Source organism: Epinephelus fuscoguttatus, linkage group LG19, assembly GCF_011397635.1.
Source record: "Epinephelus fuscoguttatus linkage group LG19, E.fuscoguttatus.final_Chr_v1".
NCBI classification, from domain to species: Eukaryota; Metazoa; Chordata; class Actinopteri; order Perciformes; family Serranidae; genus Epinephelus; species Epinephelus fuscoguttatus.
The window spans coordinates 1590430-1603124 of record NC_064770.1 but is presented as its reverse complement, the minus strand read 5'-3'; the positions used below and the strand labels follow the sequence as shown (position 1 = coordinate 1603124).

Sequence of the window (12695 nt, the reverse complement as noted above, 5' to 3'; positions counted from 1 at the left end):
TTTACCGGAGCACTCCGAACTCAAGTTGAAAAAAACTCAACTCAGCGCGGAAAAGTGCCACACGTCATCTCCAGTTTTTTCCCCATTGTCCAATGAAAGGATTTGAGAGGCAGGCCATCTGTGGTAGTCACGACAACAAGTTTACTGATAGTAGTGGTTTCTGGATACCCAGAGCTATACGACTTTACAACCCACAATGGCAATCATGGTGGTGAAGCTCCTGGACAAACCAGTGGTAATCTCCTTGATCCAGCCCCTTTTTTGGGGTCTCATGTACCCACACCGATTTCTGGTTCCCTGTGCCTGAAACTATTTGCTGACAGCCTCTCACCCTTAACCAGAGTTACAGCAAGTAGCCCCTGCCTGTCCATTTTAGGAACTTATTACTGTGAAATAAATAAACAGTAGATTAATTCCATAGGCAGGTTAGGGTAAGGAGGTGAAGGTGTGGTAGCCTGGCAACAATAAAAAACTGCAGCAAGTGGTTTTTTTTTTTTTGTTTTTTTACTAGTGGCATTCAATTTGTCTGGTGTTTTTGCAAAATGCTTTCTGTGTGATTGGGACCTTATTCTGACAGCTTGTGACTCTGGACTTCCTCACACTCAGGTCATATGGTGTTAAAAACCAAACAGACACCTAAATATCAATACATTTATGCAATGGAGTAGTACCGGATTATTTCAGTGCTCCTTTCAGGTGCTACTTTTCCTTCATTGCTATACAATGTTTATGTTTCTAACAGTGGTGCTCATCTGTTACACTGCAGGATGCTTGTTGTAAATACCAAGCATGGAAAACACTACTGTGCTGCATTAGAATGTGTGTAAAATAATTAACTCAGCACTCTGATTGGGACATGTCGGTCAATAACGAGGAGGAAAAGGAGCAAACATCCCATCAACTCTCGTGAAGAGGGACCTGTAGCCTTCCTGGACATATTTCATACAGGGGGTTGACTCAAAGTTTGCATCCACAGATGGAAAAGTGTTACTTCACCTGTGCATTTCAAACCAGTTTTCATGTAGTGCCATTTACTGTCCTCAGCATGCACCCAAACAAACCTCTCAGTGGTACACTTAAGAGTTAACTATCTGAACCTCCTCTTAATCCTAACACTACAGTAACTCGTATGCAGATTGGTTGTTTCCACTCACCCTTCTTCCTGAGCTCAGGCTTGCCTTTCTTGACTGTGGCCATGACCATGTCACCCACTCCTGCAGCAGGCAGACGGTTCAGACGTCCCTTGATGCCCTTCACAGAGATGATGTACAGATTCTTTGCACCTAAAAGGATGGAGGGAGAACACAAAAAGTGAAAGGAGAAAAACAAAGAAATGGTGAAAAGAGTTCCAAAAGAGCATTGTAGTAGATCTGTTCATGTGGTTTTGGAAATGACATTGGGGCTACAGCACTGTGCCACTTTGTCTCATCACTGATTGAGATCAGTCAGCCACAGCGTGAAGCTGCCATCTCACCCACAGTGATGAGGTTCATATTCCCTTCCACGACAACTCATCCAGCCACTGAACAGACAAAACAAGTGCTTTTGGAAGGGGGGGGACGGACACAAAGACTGGCTGACAACACCATTCTTACAGTGTGCCATCATTAATCCAAACCACTAATAAAGTCAACTGCCTGCAAATGTACCTGCTCACACTAAGCTTGTCTAATCACCACAATATAATGTACACACAACACAAACTCCAGCTTTATCTGTAGTGATTACAGGGGCTAAATCACGTTAGTACCTGTAATAACTTTGATTTTCAGAGCATCCATGCAGATTAAATCAAAGTGTGACTCCATATTTAGGTTAGTACTGCACAATCTCCTAACATATTGCATATTTAAGCTATGATAATAGGTTAGGTGACACGTACCTGTGTTGTCAGCGCAATTGATGACCGCTCCCACTGGGAGACCCAGTGAGATGCGGAACTTGGCTCCAGATGAACCTCCACGTCCTGTAAGAAGACAGGAATACACAATTGGGGGGAAAAAAACCCAGCTTGCACAACTTTAAAAACAAGTCTCTGGTTTACTTCAGAGAGAATTGGAGATCATCCTGTTCTACAATTTGCTTATCTCTTCATTTATTATCCAGTTTAAGTGGTTTTCTTATGTCTACTGACATTTACATTTTAATTGCTTTTTCACAGACAGCGTAAATCCTACTTCTGGTGACAGATTTAAGTGATCGCTTACTTTTATTATTTACTTTGTTTTAGTCAAGCACCTGATCCAGCCCCACAGCAGCTAACACAACATATGGCAGCCCCAAACACCCAGGGGTGAACAAGTGCGGCAGTTGCAAACACATTTACAATATATCAGACTTTACCATACCATTGTTGCCATGTCAAAATCGAGTACAAAAACTTTCTATGAGCTATTAAACACTAGGCTTTTCTCAGTCTGAGAAGGGACTAAACAATAAAAAACAGCAAATTTGAAGATACATGGTTTGCTTGTGATAATATTGGTAGCTGGTTACAGTAGGCCTGTTTCCTAAATCACTGTGTCTGCACCATTACCACGCCAGCATATGCCTGCAGTGCGCAGAGTACATGGAGTCTGCACACCATTTGACGGGTATCGTAGCCGACAGATACGCTGGATCCACTGCTAAATTTGAGCGGAGTGAGCGATGTATACAACACCATGACCACATCGTTCATTCAAATACAAACAAATTAAGGGAGACTGATGAGACAGACGTTCTGAATGTCGTTCAGTCATACATATAAAAACATTTAGAATCATGGTAAATGGACCTGCATTTGTATAGCACCTTTTTAGTCATCCGACCACTCACAGCACTTTTTACACCACGACTCACATTCACCCATTCACACACACACACACACACATTCATACACTGGTGGCCGAGGCTACCATATCAGGTGCCACCTGCTACTCAGTTTTTAACACACTCGCACACCGATGGAAGCATCATCTGGAGCAATTTGGGGTTCAGCATCTTGCTCAAGGATTCTTAGACATGCAGACTGGAGGAGCTGGGGATCGAACCGCTGATTTTTCGATTGGTGGACGCCCTGCTCTACGTCAGCCATTACTGTCCACACAGGCAATTATTTGTAAACTAAGAAAGTTACCATGACTTTTGTCAGTCAACAGTGAAGTAGTTGCTGCTAATGGCTGACAGACAATTACACATTTTAACATATTTCACAGCCCTCATTACATGTTTGGTGCTGCATTGGCACACTGAAATGGAGCAGCCCCACTACTACTATTTATTAGGCTATGACAGCTTAGCACTTTTTGGCCTGTACCGACAGGACCAAGGGTCTTTGCATACATTGGCAATGTTTACATGCACTCTAACTGTACCTTCAAATCAGAAGCTTCCAAAGACGTAAAGTTTCTCGCAGACGCAAAGAAGCACGACTGTCAAAGATATTTGTGGCAGCTTTGGTCTCTCTAGTCGCTTATCATGTGAATCATTGAACGTATGATCATGCTTGTCAATTTAAAGGAGCCACAAAGCGGACTACTGGCTTGAAAGCAGCATAGTTGCTGCTTGCTGTTGTCCAGTCAAAAAGCTCATAGTTGTGTTGATAAAATGCTTTGCAGTATGTCATCCCATTCAAACCAAGCAAGGAAGACTTGCATGCTACATCGCAACATTAGCCTGCAATTCTCTCCTCTATCATTTACACTACATTACACACAAACTCACCAGACCTACCAACTACCTCCATGGTGCGGTCCCAAGCCTCATTCTTTTTATTTCGGTCTCTGTAACCAAACACTGACACATTATAAAAGGACTAAGTGGGCGCCAACTCAAGTAATCAATTCATATCCGTTGTCGGAACAAGTGTGCTGTAGGGACCAAAGTTACATGGCTTGTTCTCTGGGACCCGCTTCATCGAAGCACGTCAGCATTCCAACTGGTTGTCGCCGAACCGCGTCAAAACTATTAACAAAGTAAAACGAGTTTTAAGTCCCCTCTGGACCCGCTCCAGTCGCCCAAGATGCGCAGCTGACAATCAGGTCGTCCAAATCGCCAGGCTCTCATTGAAAATGAATGACTTCCACCATTTTGGAAGCTCTGGTCGCTGTTGGCTTGAACGCACAGTACTACTCCACTATAATTCCAAATATCACTATTTTGATACAGGTCATTTAAACAGGATATTCCAGTGTTTACCTTATATGCAACTAGCAGCAGCAGTTATCCAACATTTACTATCTCCAAAATGTACCGGTGTTCTGACAAATAGAGCTACCACTCTGAATGATCTACTAACATAAACTGCTCATTCATGGTGAGTTTATGTGACGAAAAAAACAAACAAAAAACCACCAAAACCATACCAGGTGACACAACCATACCTTTAACCACATTTATAGAGATAGTAGCATATTCTGATGGATAATTTCTACTGTAGACAACGGCCTACTCTACTTTCAACCACATTGTGATAGATATTTCTACCTGACAGAATGAGCTGCTCTACTTTTACCTACATTTATAGAACTTGTAGTCCATTCTGATAGATTCTTTGCTACTGATAGGTCATTCTGAGCGGGTAGCTCCATTTGTCAGAACACCGGCACTAACGTTACCTAACTTTACGTTGCTATCTGAGTTAGCATTAGTTAGCTCCGACTAACTTCACCTTACTGGGGCCAATTCAATCGTTTCAATTCAGTAAGTGGTGCCACATTGGCTCTTTTACTGCCTAACCTTTCTAAAGTTTACAACAGACTTACATTATCAACCTATACCTTTATTTGCTTCTTGCCTGCAAGGCACTGATAGCGAAACATGGCTTCCATTAGGTAGCAAGCGAAAATGCTATCGGTCATAAATGGTAAAATATCTGCATACACGTAAAACTACTGACTTAATTACGTTGTCTTCTCCACTCTATCACACACAAACAACATTACAAGAGCTGACGGGGGGTATAAAATAACAGATGAATGTGGATTTTACAAGACGGATATCGTACCTCTCTTGGACATCGCTGCGGTGTAGAAAGAGGAAGTTGAAGAAAGGGTTTGTGGGATATAAAGTTGAACGGAACTTCTTCCGGGTCATGGTGCGCGGAGACATGCTACATTCATGGACTGTCGGATACAACTTAACCAAGGATTTAACATTTACTGTATTTTTATCCTTGAGACAGATTTTTTTTAACGGAAATTAATTACGACAGTCATGACGTTTAGTCTTATTTTCAGTCCTCCCGTATTTTTATTACTCGTTATTAAACCCAAACAGTATATGGACACAATGTCCTGTTCAAACAATCAAGATGTTAAAATGGTCAACATGTGCCTGTTAATGTGGGCTGTATTTTACAGCGAAGAGAAAAGGCTGAAAAATGAAAAATGAAAAATGAACAATGCACACAAAATGTTTGACCCATAAACACTTAGAGTTATCATCACAGATAACTTTAAATAAATATGTATTCTCACTATGATGTAACAGGTAGGCCTGTATCCTTCAGTGTCACTCTGACAGCAGAAGAACAGGGTCGGCATGGCAGAAAAGCTGGAGGATCCTTTTAATGAGTAGTTAGGCCACATTATTGATTAAATGGATTATTGACTGAACTCATAAATGTGTTTAATTATTTAAAAAACAAACAAACAAACATGACTGTCCCATTTTACCTGAACATATCATCAGAGTGAGGTGGGGGTTCTCCATGTCCAAAGTTTGTAGGTTATTTTACTTGGCAACATATTTTCCTTAGAATTAGCAGAAACTCATAACAAGGTATAAAAGTACAACTTTAAGTAGGCTAGTTTTTAAAGTTTTAGGTGTTTTTCTTAGTAATTTACCAAAAAGTGTCCCAAATTACCTGACTTCACCCCACAGCTATTTAGTGAACAGTTAGTACACATCCATCAAACACGGTGTGTGTCATTTGAGGTCATGTTTCCATTTAACCCTATTGAGAGTCAGAAAAATGTATTAATAAAGTGTTTTCACGGACACCGACTTCTCACACTTTGAGTCACATTCACCCATTCACACACTGGTGGACACCTGCTTCTCAGTTTTTCTTTTAAAGACACTCACACACTGAGCAATTCGGGGTTCAGTATCTTGCTCAAGGATACCTTAACATGCAGACTGGGGGAGCTGGGGATCGATCTGATCATCTCCCAAGACTCAGCAGACTGTAAGGAAGCAGGCAGAGCATTCCAAAATTTAGGTGCCATGTCCTCAAAAGCTCCATGAGTCTTTGCGGCAAGTGTGAGGGACAGACAACAAATTTAGCATATTTGACCTAAGAGAGCGTTCAGCCATAAGCAGGAGCCTGACTGTGTGATGCTCTGTAAGTAAGAATGACAATTTTGAACTGGATCCTATATGAGACAGGAGCCAGTGAAGAGATTTTAGTATCGGGGTAATATGAGAGTGTCTATTTGACCTCATAAGTAACCTTGCAGCAGAATTCTGGATTGCTCGCAGATGATTAGGAGAAGACATACTACGTAAAGAAAAAAGTGCATTACAATAGTCAGTGCGAGATGAGATAAAGGCATGTATAATCATTTCCAGTTCAGCAGGTGAAACAACATATCTTAGTTTATTAATATTTCTCAAATATATATATACACACACACACACACACACACACACACACACATATATATATATATATATATATATATATAACAATCAGTCCAGACCGTAATAGTATTAAGGTAGTCAAAGAGCCTAGATAACATGAACGGCTTGGCAGGTTTGAAGAAGAAATGTAGCATCATGCAGCAATCATCCATAGGTAAATGATATTCAGTATTATATCTGTTTATTATTTTGTACACAGGGCAGCAAATATAAGGGCAGTCTGGTAATCTTTACCAGAAAGATATGCAGCGTTTTATCTGATAGATACTCCCGTTTTCATCTGCTAGCTGCTAACTGTGTGTTTTGCACCTGTCCCGACCTCACCTGAGTGCTGTGAGGGTACATGCCCAAAAATGCCCCAAACACAACACATAAGAAGAAAATCATTAAATCCCTGCAGTGGGCACAATATCTGCAGATGAACACACTCACATTTACTTTTAGTGGTGACTGAGGGGGCCCATTCTTCTGTAAGAGTCTATACATTGTTTTTGATAAAGATCCTGCAGAGTATATCCTTAAGTATTGCTATTTCTATCTCATTGTGATCTTATAATTATACTACACTACATTTAAGAGGGAAATATTGTATTAATGTTACCAGTTTGACAGCTATAGTTAGCAGTACATATTAGTGCACTGCCACAGATACTCATGAGTAGCTACAACAAGCTCCACATTAATCTGCAAAAACATAAAAATGATGAAAACTAATTCAGCTTATAATATAACACCCAGACAGGCATGTTCTGAATAATGAGAACTTTTACTAGTCACATATATTTTAATGACAATACTTCTTTGCATTTACTTAAAACAATTTTGGACTATCCAAAGGATCCAAGTATCCACATCCGGTCACACAGGCTATTTTTATAGACTCGATGTTCAGATAGGACAAAGGGGAATGTGGTCATCTGGTGGACAGATAGAGCAACACATTGAATCTGTAAGGCAATGTGGGAAAGAAAAACAAAGTAGAAAAAGTCAAAAGTAGAGAAACATGGTAACAAAGTCAGGTTCAGACACTGACCTGAGACACACAATGGGACTCATGCAGCAACATTCTCTTAAATTTCTATTAAGAATAAGAATAACTTTATTCATCTATTATACAGTATGTCAAAGAATTATAAAGCCTGATGGCTGTTGGTATATCGGATCTTCTGTATCTCTCTGTTCTGCATCGAAGAGAGAGGAGCCATCCACCACAGTTTTTTTGGTCCATCGAGGTGTTGTGGAGTAGATGAATTGGGTTGTTCATGATGGCCTTGAACATCTTCAATGTGCATCTCTCCACCACCTCCACCAGTGTGTCCAACCTGACTCCAATCACAGAGCCAACTCTTTTGACTAGTTTGTCCAGCCACTTTGCATCTTTGTGTCCGATGCTTCCTCCCCAGCAGACTGCAGCATAAAACAACACACTTGCCACCACAGACTGATAAAACATCTGCAGCATCTTACTACAAATCGAGAGATCTGAGCTTCCTCAAGAAAAAGAGGCGGCTCTGCCCCTTTTTGTAGAGAGAGTCTGTGTTTAGGGACCAGTCCAACTTATTATCCAGGTGTACACCTAGATACTTATAGCTTGGCACCACCTCAATGTCCATCCCACAGGGATTCGCTGGCTGAAGAGGGGGCTTGGACCTGCGGAAATCTATGATCATTTCCTTGGTCTTTGAGGTGTTCAGGAGGAGACAGTTCTTGTGACTCCAGTCACTGAAGGCTTTTATCAGTTCCCTGTATTCAGACTCCTGCCCGTTCCTGATACATGCCACAATAGCAGTGTCGTCCGAGTATTTCTGGATGTGGCAGGACTCAGAGTTGTATTTGAAGTCCGCCGTGTACAGTGTGAACAGGAATGAAGCCAGGACAGTCTCCTGTGGAGCCCCCGTGCTGCTCATTAATGTCCCAGAAACACAGTTACCCAACCTGACATACTGTGGCCTTCCTGTCAGGTAATCTGTGATCCAGTAGATAAAGGAAGGATCCACTGCCATCTCTGCGAGCTTGTCCTGGAGTATGTTGGGTTGGATGGTGTTGAATGCGCTTGAAAAATCAAAGAACATGATTCTCACATAAGCGCCAGGTTCCTCCAGATGAGCTAGGGCACGGTGAAGCATGTAGAGGACAGCATCGTTCACTCTTTATTGAACACTTTATTGAAAGAAATGCAGTGAAATGTTACATACAGACAGATTCGGCATACAGGTCATTTCCATCAGTTTTTCTATTTTATACCCAATCCAGAATACCCTACCCACATCCCTTCCTGCAATCCTGATCAAATTAAGAAAGCAAGAGTAAGAAATAAACTAAAAGGATAATCTATAATGGTGAACAGAATAAGTAAATAAATAAATAGATATATAACTTATATAAAATTAAATAAATACATAATAATAAATAAAATACAAAAGATAAAAAAAGAAAATTCAGTCAGTCATTAATGGCACCGAAGTTACTGCTGTACTTTCAGAGCCCCAAGGCCAGCAGTTAGGTTATGCATACCTGGGACCACGTACAATACTCCCAAGACCACGCATACATGTCTCCTATGAAGGGGATTTGGGCGACGGACAAGCGGCAGGGCACCCACACACCAAAGCCAGAATGAGCACATTTACTATGAGACTTCAGCGGCCGGAAGACGGTCAAAATAACTGATCAGTGGTTGCCAATAGGAGTAGAATTTATCAGGGGAACCTCTTATAGAGAATTTATTTTTTTTCCAATTTTAAGAAGGACATAGCATCACGTAACCAGGATTTAGCTGTTGGAGGTAGAGCAGATTTCCACAGAAGGAGGATTCTTCTGCGAGCAATTAGCGATGTAAATGCAATTACGTTTATTTGATTTTTTTGTCAAGATAATGTCATTTGTAGGTCTTCCAAATATAGCTATGTGGGGAGATGGTGAAACTCGGATCTGTAATATTTCAGAAAGCGAGTTGACTCCCAGAAATATGACTCCCAGAACCTGAATAATTTGGTACACGACCAAAACGTGTGTTAATGTGGCAGTACAGAGACCTGTGGGTTGCCATGCCTAATTGGCAATGGCACAGCCAACCACCGGAGGCGCACCCACCTATAAGAGGGGCGATCCCCCCCGCCAGTTCTCTCTCTCTCGCTGCTTCCGACGGGTGACGTCATTTCCGAGCCGGACGTTTTGCTTCGGACAGGTAACGCGGCTTGTCTGCTCACCTGCTGCTTTCGGCTCATGTGGCAGGGAGCTAATGATTTTGTGTTGTGTTGCAGAGTGGCTGACTTGGTGCTTCCCAGGCTCGTGTGTGTGTCACCTAAATGGCCTGCTGTGGTGAGTGTCTCCCTCTCTGCCTGTTAAACAGCTGATAATGACCGCGGCTAACAATAGCCTGATTGTAGGTGGACGCCGGTAGCTGCGCGTTACCCTCTCCCTCTTCCTCTGGTGTGTGTGTCATACTGGTCGACCTGCTAACTGGTATGTAGCTTCCTGCATTCCCAATTGTTGTATGCACATGCGAAATTTATAGATAATAAATTTATCGGGGGCGGCACGGTGGTGTGGTGGTTAGCACTCTCGCCTCACAGCAAGAGGGTTGCCGGTTCGATCCCAGGTGTGGGAGCCCTTCTGTGTGGAGTTTGCATGTTCTCCCCGTGTCAGCGTGGGTTCTCTCCGGGCACTCCGGCTTCCTCCCACAATCCAAAGACATGCAGATTGGGGACTAGGTTAATTGGGAACTCTAAATTGCCCATAGGTGTGAATGTGAGTGTGAATGGTTGTTTGTCTCTATGTGTCAGCCCTGCGATAGTCTGGCGACCTGTCCAGGGTGTACCCCGCCTCTCGCCCGATGTCAGCTGGGATAGGCTCCAGCCCCCCCGCGACCCTCAAGAGGATGAAGCGGTTAGAAGATGAATGAAATTTATCGGGTCCTCAGATCCCTCTGCCAATGGTGCGTGAGTGACGTCAGCACCAGCTGACCGGGTTTGCCAGGGTTTAAAGGGACACATCACCACCAGCTACAGGGACCGCTGCTGCTTTGTTTTCTGTTTTTGCTTTCTGCTTTTCGCTGCTGCTTTTTCATTTTGTTGCTTTTTCTTTTTGTTGCTTTTTGCTGCTTCTTTTGCGGCTGCTTTTGGATCGCTGTTTCTCACAGCTGCTACTTTTCACCGCGGCTGCTTAGCTTTTGTTGTTTGATTTCCTTTTTTGCTTTAACCTGTTTTGTCTACTCGTTTTGGTTGATCTGCCTGCGTTGAACACCTTGGTATTATGTTTTACCGACCATTTAACTAACTCAATTTTAACAAAGTTCGACTGGGGAGTGGGGTTAAACCCTTTTTGTGGTGGATTGGTTTTGTTTTTTTGGTTATTGTATTCAGTTCCCTCTGCCTGTTGTCTGATTTCCCTAATTTCTTTGGCTTTGATATATTGTTTGGGCAGAGGATTAATTTTTTTCAGTATTTGTCTTTTCTTTATTTGGCGGTTGGCAGTTTGTATTTTTGTTTAGTTTATGATTTATATTGCCTGCCAATGGCCTGCTTTGTTTAGGATATTTCTGTTTATTGAATTGTGTTGGTGTGACCCCACTAATTTCCCCTTTGTTTTCCTTTTAGTTGCTGAGGTCCGGTGATGGTGGTGGTGACCTGGTGGCGGGGTTCCCCCCCCTTTTCGTGTGCTGTGCTCCCCTGGGTTCTGGGTCTCCTCACTGTGTGCGTGTGTGACTGTCACAAGTGTCTGGGTGCTTATATTTTTGGTTGGGGTTTCTCCACACCATCAATAGCCTCTTCACCCCGGTAAGCCTCAGCCCTAGTTTAGTCCCCCATTTATTTGCCCCTGTGTAACTGGTGTTTTATTGTTTTAAATTGTCTTTTTGTAATAAAGCATATGCCTTTTTTTTAGAAACAAGGAATCGTGTCATATCTGCCTTGAGTAAAACGAACTTGCGTGTAAAAGTAATTCCTGGGGCGAAATTCCCCAGGTGGCGTTGTTGGCAACAATATAGTTGAAGTGTACAATTTAACCAGATTGACTGAAGACCCTCTTATACTGCACCACCACCACCCCCCCCCCGTATCGCCACATTAAGTTACATGGGGAAAGTGAGCACCTATTACATCTATCTGCGACTGTATTTGGGAAGATTTTTGAGAGCTTAGCTTTACTGTAGTGAACCCTATGGAGTACCTTGAACTGTATGAGGTTGTGGCGCGCGCATGAAGAAGAGGAGTTAACTGCCTCCAGAGCCTTTTCCCAGAACTGATCAGAGATGGTAGTCTGCAGTTCATTTTCCCAGTCCAATTTAATTTTCGTGAGCATTGACTCCCCTGCTGGTAGTAAGAGGTCATAAAGGCATGATATGTGACCCTTTGTTAGCTTCTCAGCCGTGAGTATGTGATCTGTGCCAGTGGTAACAGGATTTTGAGGCAACGTTGAGGAGTTGGTCCTCGTAAAGTCCCGTAACTGAAAGTATCTGAGGTAGTCTGATGTGGTTAGTTTGGAAGAGGCACACAGTTGGTTAAAACTGGCGAATGACCCGTCAACATATAGATCCTCCAAACGACATAGGCCTTTTTTAGCTAGATACTTAAACTGAGGGTCAGTTTTAGCTGGTAAAAAAAGATGGTTACTGCAAATGGGGGTTGACCGAGGGAGGGTAGTCCACTTGAATTGTTTTCTTATTTGCGTCCATATCTTCAAAGTGGCAATAACAATGGGATTAGATGTGTATTGCGATTGGGAGAAAGGTAAGTTGCTGCATGCTAGAGCCTGAGGTGAGGAGGAGATACATGAATTTGCTTCAAGTTGGCACCCTGTGGAGAGGAAAACCAAAGCAAGAGCTTGTGCACATTTGCAGCCCAATAGTAGCCCAGGAAGTTGGGCAGGCCGAGGCCACCTGATGCTCTATTACGCTGCAAGTAGATTTTACCTATCCTCGGGTGTTTGCCTGCCCAGATGAAAGTGGAAATAATAGAGGTAAGAGGTAATCGAGGTAAGAAGACCAGGACACACTGAAAACATAAGTACCTGGGCAGTACGTTCATTTTAACTGTTTGTACTCTCCCTGCCAGAGAAAGAGGTAACTG

The 12695-nt window shown here is 42.6% G+C and overlaps 1 protein-coding gene across 2 annotated transcripts in view; it reads right to left on the bottom strand.

The window, feature by feature from the left end:
- The window catches only part of rpl23 (ribosomal protein L23), an 11483-nt gene extending 6421 nt beyond the window's left edge, over positions 1-5062 (bottom strand). Inside the window, exons 1-3 of one of the 2 annotated variants that reach the window (XM_049560357.1) lie at positions 4988-5062; positions 1883-1966; positions 1155-1283 (exon numbers count right to left, since the gene is read on the bottom strand). In XM_049560357.1, the coding sequence (XP_049416314.1) occupies positions 1155-1283; positions 1883-1966; positions 4988-5000 (226 nt within the window). In that variant the 5' untranslated portion in view covers positions 5001-5062. Of the gene's footprint in view, positions 1-1154; positions 1284-1882; positions 1967-3705; positions 3743-4987 lie in introns of those variants that run through there. The other variant, XM_049560356.1, reaches the window with a different exon arrangement.
- Positions 5063-12695: the final 7633 nt, after the last annotated feature.